This window comes from Labrus bergylta, chromosome 22, assembly GCF_963930695.1.
Source record: "Labrus bergylta chromosome 22, fLabBer1.1, whole genome shotgun sequence".
Classification (NCBI taxonomy): Eukaryota; Metazoa; Chordata; class Actinopteri; order Labriformes; family Labridae; genus Labrus; species Labrus bergylta.
The window spans coordinates 4,365,710-4,386,209 of NC_089216.1; the positions used below are offsets into that span (position 1 = coordinate 4,365,710).

The 20,500-nt window shown below is 40.7% G+C and overlaps 1 protein-coding gene across 2 annotated transcripts in view; it reads left to right on the forward strand.

Moving 5' to 3' along the window:
- Positions 1-20,500, forward strand: part of si:dkey-172j4.3 (diacylglycerol kinase delta) — a 72,356-nt gene that overhangs the window by 665 nt on the left and 51,191 nt on the right. The window contains exons 2-3 of one of the 2 annotated variants that reach the window (XM_065950969.1): positions 497-820; positions 3,011-3,115. In XM_065950969.1, coding sequence (XP_065807041.1) covers positions 728-820; positions 3,011-3,115 — 198 coding nt within the window. In that variant the 5' untranslated portion in view covers positions 497-727. The remainder of the gene's footprint in view (positions 1-496; positions 821-3,010; positions 3,116-20,500) is intronic. The other variant, XM_065950971.1, reaches the window with a different exon arrangement.

Below are 20,500 nucleotides of genomic sequence, written 5' to 3' on the forward strand. Positions count from 1 at the left end.
GCATGCTGAAACACTCACACGGTATATGATACTACACTGTGCCAATATCCGTCTGTTGTTGCATGCAGCCTATTACTGATGAGTCCCTCTGTAATGAGCCATATGATCACCTCGGTTGTTGTCATTATCTTTCATCCTTCCAGTGGATTTGCCCTTCATGTTTCTCGTTCATCAGCATCATCATCATCATCATCATCATCATCACAAGCAGCAGCAGAAACATGATCTAAGCCCTCCCGTCACAATAAAAGTATAACAGCACCGTGGCGTTTTCTCACAAACACAGGAAGGGGAAAAAGAGGAACTTAAAAAAAAAGAGAAGTCATGGTCTCTATCTGAAAGAGTGCAAAGGTGGAGAAAGAATGCACAATTAATAATAATAGAAGAAGAAGAAGAAGAAGAAGAGCGTCCACAGAGGGAGCACCCAAAAACAAAAAAACAAAAAACTCCTGTGAGCTTTCTCTTAATCAATAATTCATCCCTCCATCTTTTGCAGAGTCCTGGATAGAGAGTGTGGCGTCCCGGAGCCGGCGTTCCTATCCTCTCCTCCTCTCTTTCATCCACCTAAGACGAGCTTTTCACCTCCTCAACACTCTGCTCTCTCCTCCTCTTCTTCCTCCTCCTCCTCCTCCCACTCTTCCTCTTTTTTTTAAATCCAGAAGTTCTCCTCCCTCCTCCTACCTGCGTCTCCTCGCTCTCTCTTGTCCTCTGCTGCTCTGAGCCCGCCATGGCGTCCAAACTGAACCCAAACGTCCTGTACGTGGCGGAGCACGGCGAGTCGCTGGGATCGTCCCAGGCCGACTCGGAAAGGACTCATAATGTAAGTACAGTTCGGTTTGTGTTTCAGCGCTTCATAAGGAGTGTAGTGGTGCCAGATTTCCCAGACAGGAAACGCACGGTCGTTGCACATCTTAGGTCAGAAAAGTCACTGTTTTTGTTGTTGTTGTCTTCATTTTCTAACCACTTGGATTGTCCTTCAGCCTTAAAGGAAGAGTGGTAACTTGTTGGGTATGACCTCAGAGTTCAAACAGTGAGGGTAAAATCATAAAGGGCATTGACAATTACCTTTGGAAACTCCCACAGACACAGACGTTGAAGTCACATCTACTGTTATGATGTGTATTTCAGTCGTCTTGTCATACACAACAAAAAACACACTCTGCATCACCACTAAAAAAAAAAACAAGCTAACTAGCAGCTAAATCAAACAGGCAATGTCTGCTGTTGCCATGGCGTTTTCAGAAGCTGTCAGTTTGTGCAGGCACAGTCAGGAGAAAAAGGCCGCGGAGTCGGGGGAAATCAAACATGCCGGAAAAATCATCCGACAAGTCAGGGAGCAAGCTGGTCAGGCTGTGATTGGACGACGTGTGCTCCCCTGTATAGTGCGGGACTAACGACTAAATCGGACTTAAACTGTACAGTGTACGCTGGGCTTAAAGGAGATCTTCTTTAAACTGTTTGTTTCTGATTTATGGGCGGGTTTGACCGATTTCACAAGTGTTCAAAATATCATAAAAGTAAACTCCTGTTGCTATAAACTCAAGACTCAAGTTTTTACAACTACACACCTGCCTTATTCCACATAAAAACTCAGATTAAAATATTTCTGCAGGAGAGAGACATTTACCTCACAAAACTAAATACTTAGGCTGAAAAAAAAAAGTTGACCCGTACCATGCTGAAGCACGATCGCCCCCCCTCTTAATTCCCCCGCTGGCCTGCGCTCACACTGCTCCAGGACTAACTGGGCCTTAGCACGGTTACCTCTTGTACATAAGGTTGTAATACAACACATGCATGGCTTTATGTAATTATGAGGCGTGCTCAGTTTACAAGACAGGTGAAAATGAAATAAAAGGGATTCAGGTCGAGTCTGTGTCCGCACATTAGCCAACAACACAGAGATCCTGACTGCTACTTCACTGACTTTTTGGCTTATTTTGTTCATGTTCGTCAGAAAAATCCAGAAGACTCAGAAATGTTCTCCATAATGGAGGCGGGGATCGATTATACTTCACGGTCACGTTTTGTACCCGTGCTTGTGTTGGTGCATGAGCACACCTCTCCCATCTGTGCCAGGTACCATGCTAAAACAGAACGGAGCACTCACACTAATCAGACAAGCTGGACTTTAGGCGGTTGGACGTTCTTGAGCACGGTACGGATTGCCGTCCATATCATTGATTTGATTGAAGCATCGATGGACTCAAAGTCAATTGTTGTTGTTTTGTTCAGAGCTGCCCGAGGAAACATCTTTCAGATCATCATGTGTGTAAACATCTAGGACCTACAGCAAGTTTAACATGTCAAACTGTACAATTTGAAGCAGATACATGAAGAAGTGGAAGCGTATGTGCTACTTGAGTCAACAATCCCAGGAGTTTTGAGATCCATATTGTAGCCATCGCTCTGCATTTGAAGACACTTAGAGAGGTTTAAATCTTACTTGACGTGATGATGGTTAAACTATATTATTAGAATTTTAGTTTCCCATTTCTTTTGCATTACTAAGTAGCTTGTTTTAATCAAAGACACTCTTACATTTTTGTGCAACATCGTTTTTTCCCCCCTAACTCTTTGGTGTAATATCGACCCAGTTTGTAGCTTCCGGGTTTTTGATGGTTCAGCGTTTTTAAAGACGTTTACTTTATACAGCTGCAGATCAACTAACAGACATCAGACCAGCAGCACGTCAACCAAATCACACACACAATCCTGACTTAAAAAGCACGCAACAAAAGAAGAGATTACAGGAATCCATCTAAAGCTTTTTCCACTCGACATTTACAAATTCTACAACTCACTTAGCGGACGCTTTTCATCCAAAGCGACGGACATCAGCCGAAACCTTGAAAAGTAGGGAAATTAAGACGTTTTTTTATCACGAGATCTGGTTGGTAACTACCTCAGAAGTCAGGAATTTTGTTTTCTTAAAGGCTACAAAATGTTGAGTTGGAGTAATATAAGATAATAATCTCCCAAAAGTTTTTAAAAATTCTTCCCCCCCCAGGCTGGAGAGGCAGGAGAAGAGTCATCAGACAGCGACGGGGAACAAGAGGAGACGTCACACAAGCTGATTCGTAAAGTGTCGACGTCAGGACAGATACGGGCCAAGGTAGGATAACGCTGACGTAAAGAGTGTGTGTGTGTGTGTGTGTGTGTGTGTGTGTGTGTGTGTGTGTGTGTGTGTCTTGTATCAAGCATCAACATTCAACACAAGATGAGTCAGAAAAGTGGAGTAAAATCCATCTCAGGATTTTAATTTACAACTTTTTATTTCACCTTCTTCCATTTTACATGTCTGCTTTTTCAATCTGTGGTTTGGCTTTGGAGCCCCCCCCCCCCCCCCCCCCCCTTCCCCCTCCCCCTCTTTAACTTTATACATATTAAAACAGGACTTCTTGAAAGGTAAAAAAGCCACATTAACAAACCAGGGAGGGATCAAATATTTAAGCCCGTGGAAGTGGCTCTTTACTTAGTCTGAGAAAGTCGTGTGAAAGTCGGGGGAACTTTTTTTTTTTTTTTTTCATCCACGCTTGGGAACCTGATTAAACATTTGAGCTGCTGACTTATTAAGGATGTAAAAATGAACCTCGCCGCAGAATGGACGTTTGGTTTGAAGGACACTTTTTAAGATGTCTTGCAACACATAAAATCATTTTTTCACTTCTTTCTCTATTTCCTCTGTTCGATTTCTGTTTCATTTTGACCACCTCTAAAATCAGACCTACTCTTTTTAGATCCCCTTTTCTCGACACCTACTTCCTGCCTACTTCCTGTCTGAATCATTTCCTCCTAAAGCGACCTTGCTTGTGTTTTTACAGTAAGACGTTGACGCTCTAGATATTAGCCTCTTACCAGCAAATCCACTCACACACACACACATCTGCCTTCTTACTTATTGATGAGCTAATATCTGCTCTGAGAAATGCTTTTTTTTTTTTTTTCCTGCCAATACGCACAGATGACAACCGCTCAAATGATTCTCATGCACGTGTTGAAATCGTTAGCCATTACCTGCGTTGACCGTCAACAATAAATCACGCTCCGATCGATAAGTGAGAACAGAACACCCGTCGAGTCATCCAATAATGGCACGTTTGTTCCTGGAGCAAACAATGGGATTGGATATCAGTCTGGTATTGATCAGCTAATCTCCTCGTACACTGCCGTAATGTAGTGTTAAGGGGTTGATGTGCACGTCCATATAAGGGCATGTTGACACCATACAGGGTTGCTATGGTTTCAGATAGGAAGTGAGGGAAGATGATTATAGAAAGGCCTGACCACGAGGCCCATTTTTTAACTTGTTCTGTTCTTTTGTTTGTTTATTTGTAGTCAAGGGCAACTCTTCTTTTTTTTTTTTCCACACACAACTTTATTAATCTGGATACGTTTAACAATCACATCTTTTAAAGAGGGATGTAACAATAGCAGGGCTTAAAGACATTAGGGAAAAAAACTGACTTTGCCTTTTTTTTATGTGATTTTGCAAGAGAAGAAAAAAAGATGAATGCAATGCCTTTTTTTGTTCATTAAATAAAATGTCTTTAAGTCATTTTTCTGATTTCATATCAGTCCTTCTTTGATCACACACTGGCTCTAGACGTCTTACAGTGTGTCTGACAAACACACACACACACACACACACACACACACACACACACACACACACACACACACACAGAAGTGGAGGGAGAGCAGGTGGAGCAACACGTGTCGTCATAAACTTGACAAACAAACCTTTGGCTTGTCGTTGTGTTACTTTCATGTCATCAAGCGTTTGTAATGATGTTGTGTTTAGTTTGCATGTATCATCTGATTAAACCAAAAGCTCACCGTGTTGAGCTGCCTGGGACTCAAAGTCAACAATCAGCGGCACATCCTGCTAAGCTAATAGCCCTTTACGATCCGTATATGTGGCCACAGAATGAACGAGCCAATGCCAAAAATAGCGGAAATACGTTAATTTTAAATCCACCTCGCTTAAATTAGCGTCCGCCTCGAGCGTCGATTGGATTTTACGATGATTTTTCACAATTTTCTAAATCTATAAAGACACGTGAGCAAGGTCAGTTTATGAACACGTTTGATCCTTTTTATTTTTAAATTCTCCGACAATGAAATTATTTTTTCAATAAATCTAAATTTGAGGTTGAATAGTTACTTATAAAACAACGCACGCCCTCTGCTGGCTAAAAAAGAGTATTGCACTACACATTTTTGTCCAATGGATAACATGGTCCATATTTGTACAGATTTTTATTGTGAGACATCAACGCTTCTTTGTGTGTGTATACAGTGTGTGTGTGTGTGTGTGTGTGTGTGTGTGTGTGTGTGTGTGTGTGTGTGTGTGTGTGTTGATTAGGTGGGGTTTACCTACAGTCATGTGACTTAGATTAAACTCTTCATCGACTACAGGATTATTCTTTAGTATCAACAATGGGCCTGAGCGGATTACGGGGTTGGTCTATCCCCTTGTTTGTTTGTGATCATGTGGGTAAGTGCCTCTATTTACTGCCACGTGTGTGTAGTGTGTGTGTATTGTGTGTGTATGTGTTGTTTTTCTTTTGCATTAAAACCCCTTTCATGCTTCCCCTGCCTCTCCTCGTCTTGTCCCCTGTCTGTTACCGTACTTGTCAGAGCAGCAGCCTTTTAGCGCACTTGTTAGGAAAGGGCGCTAAATCTTATCAGCTGTGACATGACATCTCGACACCGTTAGATTAATTCAGCCCCTCACCCACAAAGTCCCCAAATAATTAAACACAGATGCAGCGATAGCTCGCTGAAGACCGCAGACGTTCCTGTTTGCTGTAATTAAATATCTTTGGGTTTCGGAGACGAGCTTTTTTGATACTCTGGAGTAGAATTCTATCTCATGTTTTCAGACGGAATATTTATCGGGTTTTAATTAAAAATAGAGGTTTTTAATGAAACTTGCTCCATTTTTTGATGCGGTGTCATGTTCAGGAAATGACACTGAACGCACCACAAATCCACAAACCCTAAACTGCCAGGGTTACACGATAAGCAGGTACTCACATTGTAAACGACAAACGCTGTAATCGGCGTGAGTGTAACTTTGAAGTTTGCTAATTGGCTGGCTCTGGAAAACGCTTAAGACTTGTTTGAGGCTTTTTTTTTTCTGCTCAAATTTTTGAGGGGAAGCAGTTTGGGTTTTTTGACCTTGGGTAAGATATTAGTAAGGTTTTGCACTTGTTTCAAACCATTCACTTGACTGTCTGTTAAAGTGTTAAGAAAATGAAGGAAAAAAAGGTTAAAAACATGGAGACATGCTCATATCAAATTATAATTTTGTAAAACATGTTGAATGTCTAATAAAGACAGAGTGAAGCAGTGCGAGCTATATTTGGATAAAAGGCTATAAACTGTGCTCCTTGTCGCTCTGAAAGTTGAACTTAGCAACAGATACAAAACAAAGACATGGACACCAGATGTCTGCGTATCCTTATGACTTATCTGAAACGTGAGAAAAAAAACAACAACTTGGTCCTAGTTTCGTTCCACATTTACAGTTCACTTTTATGGTTTGGCCCCTGATTTTATAACAGCTTGCACTTATCCCACTTGACTGTCCACTTCAGTTTAGGGTCTAAATTTAGTAAACGGGAGGTCCTCATGGAGACAGAAGCACGCGATTTGGTGCTCATTTCCATAAATCCAGAGAACATGCTGCAGCTTTCATATAATGTCCAATCAGTGACTGATTAATCACATCAGGAGGAGAGATAATCAATACAGTGAGACAATAGATTCTGAAAATAGTCATGTTGTAAGGGTATTCGTTCAGTTCATTCTTTTAAAGGCTTTATATGAGATTTTTTGATCCAGCAGATGTCGCCCTTGAGCACCAGCATGAAACCAAAACAACTCACACTGCATTGTTGTGTTAGCATGCTAATGCTAGCGATCTTTATTATGCTGGTATCTTCACACTGCATGTACATTTACCTGAAATGAGCGTGATCTAGAAACACAGTTAAGCAGTGAGTACAGTATGTTATTCTTCTTTTCTCTAGTCCCTCAATTAACAACTTTTATACACGAGGGGAGGAGTCAGCCGGCCGTCCGGGCGATGTAAACAAAGTGAAGATAGGACTCTGAAAACTCTGAAAACATCACAGACAGTGGGACTCGGGTGTTACAGCCATTGTAGACAGTCATGACTCAGAGTTATTTTCAGAGGATATACTTGATTTCTATTACAATTAAGTGTGAAAAATCACATATTAAGCCTTTAAAGGAAAGTAACAGATGTGGCCTTGGTTCTCAACTGGTGGCTCGAGACCCAAAAGTGGGCCGTGTAGTTGTTTGAGTGGGTCGCAGATGTGTGACAGGGGAAAAATAGACCCTGACTGATTTTTAAGGCCGATACCGATATCGATAATGAGGAGTAATTCAGTGACACTCAGATGAAATGCTATTTGGCTGGTAAAGAAATCCAGTAATATCTATCTAGTATATACCAATAGTAAGTGGATATGCAGGTCTGTCGGGCTCTAGTCAAAAATTCTATGCTGCACTTTTTTTTAAATTAGTAGTAATAAATAGTTTTAATATGTTATGATTTATCCACTGCATGATTTAAAGCTGATGCTTAAAAAGAGAAGCTGGAAAAAAAATGTGTGTGGAGGCTGTGGTTCTCCAAGGATCGGGTCCAACCTGTGGCTCTTTTCCTGCATGTCATTCCCCACTCTCTCTCTCTCCCTGATTTCCATCTCTATCCACTGCCCTGTCTCTCCATTGAAGGCACAAAAAGCCCCAAAAATAAATCTTAAAAAAAACAAAAAACTTTCAAAGATAGCTGAAGTTCTTCTGACCGGTCAGGGAGCAGCTGATCGGGGCATGATCGGTCATCATGCCCCTTCGTACACTTTATTGGAACAACGCGTGATCAAGCTGAAATTCAGCCTGACAGCCGAATCAGTCGTGGGTGTGACTCAAAAATCCGGTCTAAATTGGTCTGAAGTCGTGCAGTCTGTTCCCCGGCTTTTGCTTTAGCTAAATTTGTGAAGATGACAAATGAGAAATAAAGAAAGAGCTTGTTAGTCCGCTCGGTTAGAAACACAGACTAGCCTGTTTCATGAAGCTTCAAGTACTTCACATTCTCGCCCTCCGTTTTGGTCTCTTTTCCACATCGTCACATATCAGAGTTTTAATTTGAAATCCTTGCGCATTCAATCAAACTAGCTGTCTTGTAGTTATTCCGTTTGGATGTCTGATGATTACTTTGCCCTCTGCTGGGATTTTAAACTGCTGTCAAAGGGACTTCTGATTTTTGATTGACTATCGACTGTCATGAGTTGATCTCATTGAATCGAAGGCAGCTGGCTTGTTGTGAATATACATGTGATGCAGACACTTTATTTTTATTTTTTAATACTTTATTGCAGGCTGTTTTACTGCATTACAAGTTGTCATATTTCATCACAAATTTTGTTCATCCTGGCACATTTTTATATATAATTTTTTAAACGTACAAGAATTCATACAACATGAAATAAAATAAAAATAAATAAAAATCCAAAGAAGAGGTACGAAGAGAAAAAAGATAATTAAATTAAGATTTAGAAAGAAAAAATAATACTAATAATACGAAAAAAAAAATAAAATAATAATCATGCGATAGTGATGCAGACACTTGAGTGAAAAAAACTGTTTAAAATGTCCTTTAGGTGTATATCCGTACCTTCCTCATTAATAACGACTGTGTGCTTGACCTCTGACCTCTGATTTTTCTAACTTTCTTTGCGTCTCTTCATTCCTTTTTTTGTCCGCTCTGGTCTACCTCCAGGCCCCCGGTTACATAAAGGTTTCACACTCTTTTTATTCAGCCTTTATTTTTGTTTTTCCATCATCCTCTCTTCCTCCTCCTCCTCCTCGTCCTGTTTGCTCTCATTTACCGTCCGGAAAAAAAAAAAGAAACACAGGAATAGAATGAGGCGGAAGAGCAGACAGCTCCTGTGAATTGTGTGTGTGTGTGTGTGTGTGTGTGTGTGTGTGTGTGTGTGTGTGTGTGTGTGGCCCCACTGCTGTGGCTTTGAGTAGGCCGGTAACACAAGCTGTAATGAACATGCACGTAGAAATACACACTCACCAACACACACACACACACAGGCAGAACAGAGCACAGGGCGGTCCCTTCATTATGGTTTTTTTCCATGGGAGATGTAAGGGTACACAACACATGTCCTTTCCTTTTTCAACTTTTATATCTCTCCAACACCGCACTTCTTCCTCATTGTATTTATTTATTGTCTTTCTCAGCTGCACTCTTTAAAAACTGTAAAAATTATATTTGTTTGATTTGTTTCTCACATTTTTTTCAGTTGGATTTGAAGCGGTTTTCTTGTAACTTAATCTTGTTGTCTTGTAGAGGTGGGCGGTATTTTTGCCATACCACCATCAACACAAACACACTGGTTTGGTTGTAGTTCACACACACAAGGTCACAGTGGCGGTTAAATAAAAGTAACGTTAAATAGGCGTAGTGATTTGTGAAAGACAACCGCTCAGATTGAGTTCCCCCCGGTTTCCTGCGTGTTTCTGACAAATCCTCCTCTCTAAAATTCCCTCGGTGTTACGTTGTGTGGAAACGCTTTTATAGTGAAAGAGCAATATGAGGAAGTGTGTTGTTTTCAGCAGCAGCAGCTTCTGCGGGAGAGAAACAAAACCAAACAGATTCAGCTACACACTCCAACGTCAGTATTGGTTTTTTTTCTCTCTCATGCTATTACGGTATCGGCCCATAAAAGTCCCATATCGGTCGGACCCTACCTCCATATCACCACCCACCACTACTTCTGATTATATTTTTACCACCTGAAGTGTCATGTCTATTTTAAAAAACCTCAAAACTGACTTTTTATTCCTCTTCATAAAAAAATTGATTTTATCTTCCTCCTTCCTGTCGGCCTTTTTCTTGGCCGGGTTTTATCGTCCTGTTGTTTTTAGATTAGTCTCAGTGTTTTATTGAGTTGTTTGGATGATGTCATAGAGCACTTTGGTCAACTTGTGTTGTTCTAAAACGAGCTTTATAAATAAACTTGGTTTGGAAAAATAGAGTATCGATTAATCTGAACGTCTCTCTGCTCCTGAACTCAACACTTTTTCCTTCTAAAATAGCCGCAGCACTTCACGTTATATAACCAGTCATCTCTCACCAACAGGTAACGCTACTTTAAAAAAAAAATATATATTTTGAATATTCTCCATTCCTGCGGACTTCAGCGCGGCGCTTTGGAATCGAACCCCCACTACATTTGTTCTTTTTTATCTGCATCTCGCTCCCAGTGCAGAAGTCTGTGTGGGTGTTCACTGCAATGGAGATGAGGACGAGTTATGTGTGCTCGTGTAAGAGTGTGTGTGTGTGTGTGTGTGTGTGTGTGTGTGTGTGGGACGATAAACAGAAATGGCTTGAGGAGAGTGCATGAGTGTGTGGGATGGCCAGTTTTGCCAGTATATGTGTGTGTGTGTGTGTGTGTGTGTGTGTGTGTGTGTGTGTGTGTGTGTGTGTGTGCTTTGATTTATGCCCTTGGCTTGATGTGATACAGCTGCAACAGTGTGTGGGTCAATACTGAGAGCGATGAGGAGAGAGAGAGTGATGGAGAGAGAGAGAGCGATGAAGAGAGACAAAGAGGAGAGAATTAGTGAGTGGAAGGAGAGAGGGAGAGAGAGATGGAGGCGCGGTGGAAAGTATCCGAGAGAGAGACGGTTTAGAGTTATATAAGACGTCCATGCAGCACACAGGAGGCCTCGGATACCCAGATTTACCTTCACATCTACCCTCACAACACGTCTACACGACTAGCGTGGAGGCGTGCTGTCTATTTAAGAAGTTTTTTAAGTCACTTGGATAAAACACGTTCAAGCCGAACAAGCATACTTCTTTTTTTTTTTTAACCACATAAAACATTTGATAAACCTTTTTCATGAATGTTTGAAATCTTCTTCGTTGTAACTGCTGCGTTGCAGAAAAAGATGTGAAGAAGTGGCGCCACCAGCTGCGTTGTTTTGTATCCCAGCACAGTTTGGGATACACACGATGAACGGGGTGACGGATTTTCTACCGCGTCAGGTCGCGTGCGATGCGCGATGGAATGACGACGCTCGATCAGCAGTTTATACTGGTGTAATGGTTGCATTGCGATATAGGACACACCTAGGGGTGGGAAAAATAATCGATTTATGTCAAAATCGAGATTCTTTTCCTTTGAGATTTTAAATATATTCATAACTTCCAAAAAGCCCTAAAAACATTTTTCTTCAGGCTAAGTAGTCACTCCATGCTAAGTGCTAAAGCTAGCTCTTTAACTCAGTAGATATCAAAATGGAGCAGCCAGTCTCACAGATGACTGGAGTAGATCCTAAAATATGGACTAATTCAAAAATAGACTTTGAATCCATGAATCCAGAAACGTTTTGAATCGAAAAATAGAGTCTCAATCCAACTGTGACCCGAATGGTGAGACATGCAAAGATTCCTGTTAGTACGAATTGTCATGAAATTCATTAATCTTGGTAACTTTGTGAAATGTATTATTCAAGTCTGTCTACCACCTGTTAACACTCCTACCTTTAGGTGTCTGAAGCTGTAACCTTATATGAGTGAAGCACCTAAGAAGTAGCAGATCTATGTTTGGATAGAAGCCAACTATATGTTGTCAGCAACTGTTTGCTAGACAGAGAGTCTACATCTGTTAGTATACAAATGAGTGTCATCTTTATTGTTTTATGGTGATGCACCCAAATGGAAAGGAATTTGTGGGTTGCACCTTTTTGACAGAATATAAGCAGCACTGTGAACACTGTTACTTTGTCAGCACTTTGTCAGTCAAGTGGTTTGGAAGCGTGCTTGTTTGATGAAGTTGTCTGACCTCGGCCGATTAAAGGGTGTTATAATCTCCAGTCTGTTTCACGATTTCTTCATTGGATTTATACAAACAGAAACAACCCCCACCTAACAATTCCCAACCCTAGAAAACATACATATTAAACTTTTTGTATTAAAAATCAGAATTGGAGGCCTTCTTAACAGGAGTTCTGACAGGTGCACTTATTTCTTTCTGTTTTCTTTTTGTTTTAAAGATTTATTCTTGGACTGTTAGTGCTTTTATTGTAGACTTCGGAGGGTGAATATGGTTGGAAAAAAGGGGAGACAGAGAGAGAGAGAGAGCGGGGAATGGTATTTGTGGGAAAGGAGCCACAGGTCATATTTTCAGAGGATATACTTGATTTCTATTACATTTAAGTGTGAAAAATCACATATTAAGCCTTTAAATGTTGGTGAACATACATGAGGATGTTTGAGCGTTGGCTTTAAGCAGCTTGTTTTTCCTGATATGTTTTTTTTACCTTCACCTCAACCGGCTCGACCCCACAGACATAAAGAAGACCTCCAGTACGACCGTCTGTATTTGATAGATAATCTATAGTAAAGCAGCCAAAGTAACATGATCCACAGTGGACACAGTGTGTGGATCATTGATTTGCTATAATGAAAATGACTACATAGGCTGATACACACACACACACACACACACACACACACACACACACACACACACACACACACACACACACACACACACACACACACACACACACACGAGTGCATTGAGCCTCACACAGATTATAAACAGAGTCAGACTGTCTCTGTGTTTGTGAACTCCGTTTCTATTGATTTGACCTCGTGTTCCCCTGAGTCGTCACGGCGTCCAACCAACCAGGACACTTTTCACAGACGAGGCCAAGCAGGAAGTCCTTCAAAATAAAATGATTTGCATTCAAAGAAAGCAGAAAGTCCTTCAAAAACTCTTGGATTAAAAAAAATGTTTCTCGACTCAAATTTTCTTTCTTGAGAAATTCTCAAATTTTCTTTGAATTTTGTCTGGAGACTCTCTTTCTTTAAGGAGTAACTCACGCTAATATGTCATGTTTTAAAATAATAAAAAGCTCCTTTTACTGTACAAATCTTCTGTCTAGAAAAATGTTCTTTGGTTGATTTTTGGAATCTGAAGGTGGAGACATTTCACAAAAAATACGAAAAACAAAAGTCCTAGATTTTCACCTTCTTATTTCCTGTCTTTTTTCACTTCCTGTCTCTCATTGCGGCCCACCTGGTCATCCCTCCTTCCTTGATCTCTACCCGCTCCCTCTTCTTCTCTTCTTTAACCTTTTGTTATTCATCATCCTCACATCACATCCTCGTTTCCCTCCCTTCATCGTCTGACTCTCTCTCTCTTAAAAGTCTCTTTTTTTCTGCTCTGATTCTTTGTTTGACGTATTTGTTTCATTGAGCTTCTTTACAGCCGCTCGCTCTCACCATCACTCTCATGTTCTCCCTTAAGACAAAAAGAAGAATCGATATCAATCAGACACCAGGACATAAAAAAAACAGGCTTTGTAGAATCCATTACTCTGTGTCAATAACATTAGGGGTGTTTTTGATATTATAGCAACAAAGACAACAGATATTACAGACCTAAAACAACAAAGACAATAACCATAGAAGAAGAAGAGATACTTTATTAATCCTGTGTGGGGAAATACCTTTATGAAATAACTCTGTTTCCATATTTGTTTATGTCTGTGTGTGTGTGTGTGTGTGTGTGTGTGTGTGTGTGTGTGTGTGTGTGTGTGTGTGTGTGTGTGTGTGTGTCTGTGTGTGTGTGTGGTCACTAATTAACTAATTTGTGGTTCCAATCAGCAGCTGTACATGTTTGTGTTTGTGTGTGATCCTTAATGAGTGAATATGTTGCGGTCTGGACAGGTGTGTTGTGTTGCTAACGTGTGTTGTCATTAGTGGATGTGGTGTGTGCGTGCGTGCGTGCGTGCGTGCGTGCGTGCGTGCGTGCGTGCGTGCGTGCGTGTCTGCCGTTAGTGCTTAATGGAGACTGACAACAGAAAACACGAGTTGTGTCATGTCCGTCTGTCTGAGATCTTCTGAGTGTCACGCTCTGCTGCTTCAGTTAGTCAGAGTTCCTCTTGTTTTCAAGCCGGATATTTTATTCTGCTCTGCTCCTTTAACATGTAACTCAACAGTGTTTCAACATTATTTAAATGCAAAGTGCATCGCAGAAACTGTAGCACCCTTCTCCAATTATTTTACCATTTTTTACCACTGCGACTGAAAGAGGCACCCAGGGAGAGATAAGCAAGTCGTATGTTCTCTTTCTCTTTTGTAAAAACGTGATATTTCAAGTTTTCGATATTCTACAATTGACTTAGCAGACTTTTTTATCCAAAGTGACGTACACAAGAGAGTATAAGAACAACACAAGTGAAGTAGAGAGGAGGAAACAACGTCAAACGATCAGCTTTAAGTCCGATCGGACACCCAGGTACTGACAGGTAGTGACCAGAGCAGCTGACAGGAAGTGACCAGAGCAGCTGACAGGAAGTGACTAGAGGCAGAGCACACCATCGACAGCTGTTCTAAAGAAGTCTAATCAAATCCTAAATATCGTCATTATCAAACAAAACCATCATCAAGTGTGTAGGTGTTCATAAAGAGCTGGGTCTTTAGCTTTTCCTTAAAGGTGCAGAAGGACTCTGCAGATCGAATGGAAGGTCGTAGTTCAATGAATATATATCACATGTCATATAAAACATGGTGTTGGAAGAGGTTGGCTAACAGAGTGGTCAGGGATTAAACGAAGACCAAAAGGCGGGTCAATCAAAGAGAAAAGAAAAGAAAAAGAGAGACACGGACCAAAAGCAGACAGAACAAGAAGAAGGTGGTGAAGCTAGTAAACAAAAAAAGGGAAGTTCAGAAGAATCGTCTTTAAGAAGATCAAGATTGAGATAACAGTTCTTCTAAACTCTGCTGCCGTTTGTCCCGTCAGACGTCAAACATTTTCTTACTCTCTCCTCTGCTGCTCTGAGTTTCTTTTTCACACGTCCCCCTCCCCTTTAAAAAAAAAAAGTAATGTCCTTGTTTTGTTGAACTCATCTGTGCACCTCTCGTCGTCTTTTCAACCCTCCTATCTGTTCATCTCTGTCTCTCTCTGTCTCTCTCTGTGGCCAAAAATAGACCCACTCTTGGTTTTTGTCAGCCTCTCTTGAAACCTCTTTAACAGGAAGCAAGTTTCAGTCACTGCAACACACACACACACACACACACATTCACACACTCGCACACTCACAAACGTGCTGCCTTTGCACTATCGCTGTCCTGAGAAATTAGATCTATTTTATCACCCAGGTTGCTCTTTCTGACTGCAGCATGCAAAACCAGATGCTATTTTTGTCCTCCTTGTTTTTGTGTTTTGTGTTTGTGTGTCTGTGTGTGTAAATGCATGTGTGCATAAATGTGTGTGTGTGTGTGTGTGTGTGTGTGTGTGCGTGCACAAGGCTGTCACACCTCCTGACTTGTAGTGCGGCTTGAAGAGTAACGGTCTGAGTCAGCAGCATGAAAAACACATCTGTTAATGACACTAGATGTAAAAAAACAAAACAAAAAACGCTCTTGTGTGTTCCTGTGAATGTGTGTGTGTGTGTGTGTCTCTGTTAAGTGTGTGTGTGTGTCCTAAATAAAAGGCACAAACCGTTTGTGCGGTCAGCTTTTTTTTCTCTTCTTCACAACAGCTCTATTCACTACACTTCCACTTATTCGTTCCCGGCTATTACAGTGATTGTGACAGCGCTGCCTAACTGCTGTCCATGCAAATCTGTCATCATTGTAAAAAAACAGGTGTGACAGGTGTAAACTGCACAGATAAGGAGCTTGGATTGTGTAACCTCCATAAGACCAATGAGGTGTCTCGTACCTGTGCAGAATCTGTCCGTACTAATCCAGCGTTTTACCACCACTTCATTGAGACTTTTGTGAAACGCAGAGGATGCTAGGGTTGTCAACAAAATCAGATTTTTGTAAAAATCAAAAAATATTGACACCGTGTGGCATCGTAGGTTCATTTTAAGTAATTATGACTCGTTTTTTCTTTCCATGTTTCAAAGTGAAACCTGTTTAGCATCACCACGCATAAACAAATGAGGAAAAGAGTAGGTTCAACATTAGTTTCCATCATTCATTTAAATGGTAAACAACGTTTAATGTGAGTAATACAAGTGAGTTCAGCTCATTTGATGGAGGCTTCAGAGGCAACCGTTGCCATGGACACAGCTTTCAAAGTAGATTCCAACAGACTATTTGTTTAGGGGAAGAAAAAATTAAAATTTGGCGTGGTGGTTAGTGTGCAGTCCCGTGTGTGGAAGCTGTGGTCCTCCAGGCGGCCTGGGTTCGAATCCGACCTGTGGCTCCTTTTCCCGCACGTAAATCCCCACTCTCTCTCTCTCCATCTCTCTACCTAAATTTCAGACTCTGTCAACTGTCCGATGTCTGATTATGATTATGAAAGGCACAAAAGCCCAAAAATAATTCTTTAAAAATCAATTAAATACTTTAAAAATCCTAACAAAAATGTAAATGATTGATTTCTTAAGTTAGTAGCTGTGTTATAAGTTAGTACATAATGAATCGTAACACTCATTAGACATGGAAGAGAGACGATTCCTAAAAGATTTTAAGTCCTTATTGAGCTTAAAATGGAATTTTGAGATTCTTTTTGATTGCTTTTTTTTTGTTTTTGTTTTAAACACCTCAGCAAAGATTTGACAGCTGCTGCCAGTGGAGGTCTTTTAGTGTTGCGTGTTGCAACATGCAAATGGTCATGGCTATCTAACCTGCACCGTGACCATGCGCTGTACCACCAACCTCACCCTGACCCGACCTTTTGAAACACCTGTTAAACGCTCCAATACTTCATGAAAATTCAAAGAACTTGTCTTTGATTTCTGGAAGGGTTAAGAGAGATCAAGGGGGAAGGAAAATTAACAACACAGACGTCGGAAGAAGAAGAAACCCGATTTTAAAAAAACAACATATTTTTGAGGCTTTGGTGGGTCATTTGTTATTAGAGCCGTTAAAAGCCAAAGAAGGTCACAGAGTGATTGGTAAATCTGACTGCAAAAAGAGGCTGAGAGCAAGTGAGACATGGCAGTACTCTTGAAGCAGCAGGGCAACAGTACTGGAAGGATGTGGTTTCTCTGTTTCAAAAAAGATGTTTTATTCTTACACAGCCGCATGTATATCTGTATGAGGTTTGTCATAATGAAACCAACAGATCGAGCCAGACAGGGCGGTAGATAGAACTGTACACAGACAGTAAATCAATTGACAAGATGACAGATCGATTATAAAAGGGGGAACTACTGCAATTGAATTTCCCCTCTTGCTATTTCTGTCGTAGATTTCCTCGACTCGATCGATTCAAAACTGTAAAAATTGCTGTAGACAGTCACCCCGTTCTTCTCCTTCTCTTCTCCACCTTCTTGTTTCAACCCTCCTTCACATCTCTGTCCTCCCCTCCCCCCCCCCTCTCTCCGAGTGCCTTACATCGGGCTGAGTGGTTCAGTCAGGCAAAGGCAGCCTCATCAAATTAGATTAGAACTCTTATTGTTATGACTTTGAAGACGTGTGTACCGTTAAACTAAACAATTAAAATTGAATGTACGCATGCATGCAGAATAAGTGAATCTGTGACCTTCAGATCTCCTTCTTCAACAAATCATTCACTTACTTAAATAATGGGTACCATGCAACAGAAGCTGAGTTTGAAATCCACATTGTATGACATTTTTCATCTTTTTTCCCAGCTACCCGTAAACAACTTTTATGATTTCTACATTAAAGGCACCAATAGGAACACCAAAGTGATGATAGCCAGTCAAAGATTTGAACAAGAAGACAAAAAAAACAAAATAAAGACATCGTTTTTTGGACCTGTTTGATTATTGTATGTCGTAGATTTCAGGATAAAACTGGTTGAAAAGGAGACCTCTACTCTACTCTTTAGGGGAAAATCCAATTAATTTTTCTATTTAGCTTTTAATGGAGATTTTAAAATAAGGGCAAGATGACTCAAGACCTTAGTAAAAGACTATTGAGACATGAAGTTGGTATGGTTCTATCAAACTACTACTTCCATGCTAATAATGGATGCTGTTTGTCTTTTTGAAGTCCTTTAAGTGCTTTGGGTGAATTTAGAACAGCTAATGAGAAAACAAAAGATCAACAGATGCATCTTCATGAAAACCAAGAGAGTCCACGTTCATACAAAGGAAGACACAAAAGTAAGAAGTGTGAGTTGGACAATTAGCTTACAGAACTCTAACAGCAGACTTATGGTTGTATTTAACATCCATACTCAGCTGTGGCTCAGTTGGTAGAGTCGGTCATCCCCAGCTATATGTCCGATGTGTCCTTGGGCAAGACACTTAAACCTAAGTTGCTCCCACTGCTTTGTCGGTGGCGTATGCATGTGTATGACTTGGGTTAGTTACTAGGTCACTTTCCAAAGCAGCCTCTACCATCAGTGTGTGAATGTGTAGGTGTGACATGCGGTGTAAAGTCACTTTGAATAGTCAGTAGACCAGAAAAGTGCTTTGCAAATTATTCTAAAGTTAATACATTCAAATAAAGAGAAGACTGAAGCATTTCCAGTTTCAGTTCTCACAAGTTTTGCAAGTCTATCTTCATCTTTATCAGATTGTACAGGAATAAGATTTTATTTTTATACTGTTGCTGATGTGGTCGCTGTGTTAACAACCTCAGTTCTGTCAGAGGTTAAACTTGTAACTCTGTGCATGCCAGGGTAAAGGTAACGTGGTGATAAACAAAAATGGTGCCCATCGTTTCTTTGTGGTTTTACTTCTCAAAAATGACCACCTTCAGCTCTCTCTGTTGGCTGAAGAGAAGTGTCCATTGTGCCTTCACTCTGTGTGCACAGACCTTGTGTTTGTAAAGAAGCTGCGTTGGCGTGTTCCTCACTTGTGTTTACACTTTTCAGTAAGTAGACGGTGTGAGTGAGTAGAAATGCTGTCCAAGCTGCGGGGGAAGAGGGCGACAATGGTGAAGAGGTCATACTCTCTGCGATATTCTGTCAAAGGAACAATGATCTGACCTGCAAATGTTTGTCGTCTTTTTATCCTGCTTTAGGAGACATTTTTGCTCAGTTTTGTTTATCTTGAAATAAATTGAGATTATAGTCCCAGTTCATGGACCACATTGTTGATTAAACTCAAGATATCAAGTGGTTTTCTGCTGTGGATAACAAGTTAAAAGTCACATCATTTCTTATTATGAAGTTATGATTTTGCAAACTTTTTCTTTTGGTGTTGTTTAAGAGTTTAGCAAGTTGGACTACCCCCAATTACAAAAGAACATTAGTTATGTGTGCAAGTAGATATCCCAACCAGGAAATAAGATGATAAATTTCCAATTTGTCATAATCTGTACATGTAGGTTTTAGAATAGCTCTATGACCAAATGGTTCAAAGACATTAAATTTAACAAAAATGCTGATGGAGATTTTTCACTATTTCTTAAATGTAAGATCAAACAACGATCAAGCTAGAAGGAAATAAAAAAAACACCAATCTCTATCAAGGCCAATGGTCTAGTCTTCTCTGGTATTCAAATTTGAAGAGACCTTCATTTTATTGAAAGCAAATCCAACCAATCCACAGCATCTCGTTTCATAAAGATGGGATGTTTCTCCGTTGGCTCCAGACCCTCTTTGTAACCTGAGCTGGCATGACTGGCAAGGTTAATCGCCCCAAATTCTGGCAAAGTGCAGCTTTTTAAGTGCTGCATTTTGTTAATACACTACCTTGCGTTTTCACCATTTGCTGATGACTTCCTATTCTACCAGTGAAATGCCCTTTTAACCCCAGACAGCAGAGCCTTGTCATTTTTTTTTTCTTTGACTTGGCTAAGTTGGTCTGCAGAGGCTTGGAGCGAGGCTTCATCCCCCTCAACCCAAGCCAAGGACACAACCGGCCCATAAAGAAGAGGACAAGACGATTTATAATCATATTAGGAAGGGAGCGCTTTCCCCTGCCCTGCCCAAAGTCGCACGAATGCCAACTCCATTTCCATCTCTTTCTCGCTCCTTGACTCGGCCTTTTGTCTCTCGCAGGCTCTGCGTCTGCCTCTCGCTCTTTGCTTAGTCATCAGGCTTAAAGCTGAGCCAGACACTGAATCATATTAGAGGTATTGGCAAGTTATCAGAATACAACAAATACCCCTCTTTCTTTTTATTTAGCTTCTCAATCTGGGTAATGAAGCCGCTCACAAATTAGCCTCATGTTCATCCACACACACACACCATTTCTTTACACAATACCCCCCCATACACACTTGAACTCTTCACATGTACACACACACTTAAAAAAATAGTTTTACCAGGAAAGAAACCGATGTTTTCAAGAAAAGAAAGCCACATCCTTTGAAACACGAAGAAGGGGCCGAGGAGGGAGCTCACTGTTTTCTAAACAAAGAGATGATCGAATATCACCGTAAACAATAAGAGAAGAGGAGGAAGAAATCGAAGAAGAAGAAGGAGGAAGGGTGGAAACAGAAAGAGAAGAAGAAAGAAAAGATAGAGAGGGGAACTGTAAAATGTGAGTCTGTTAG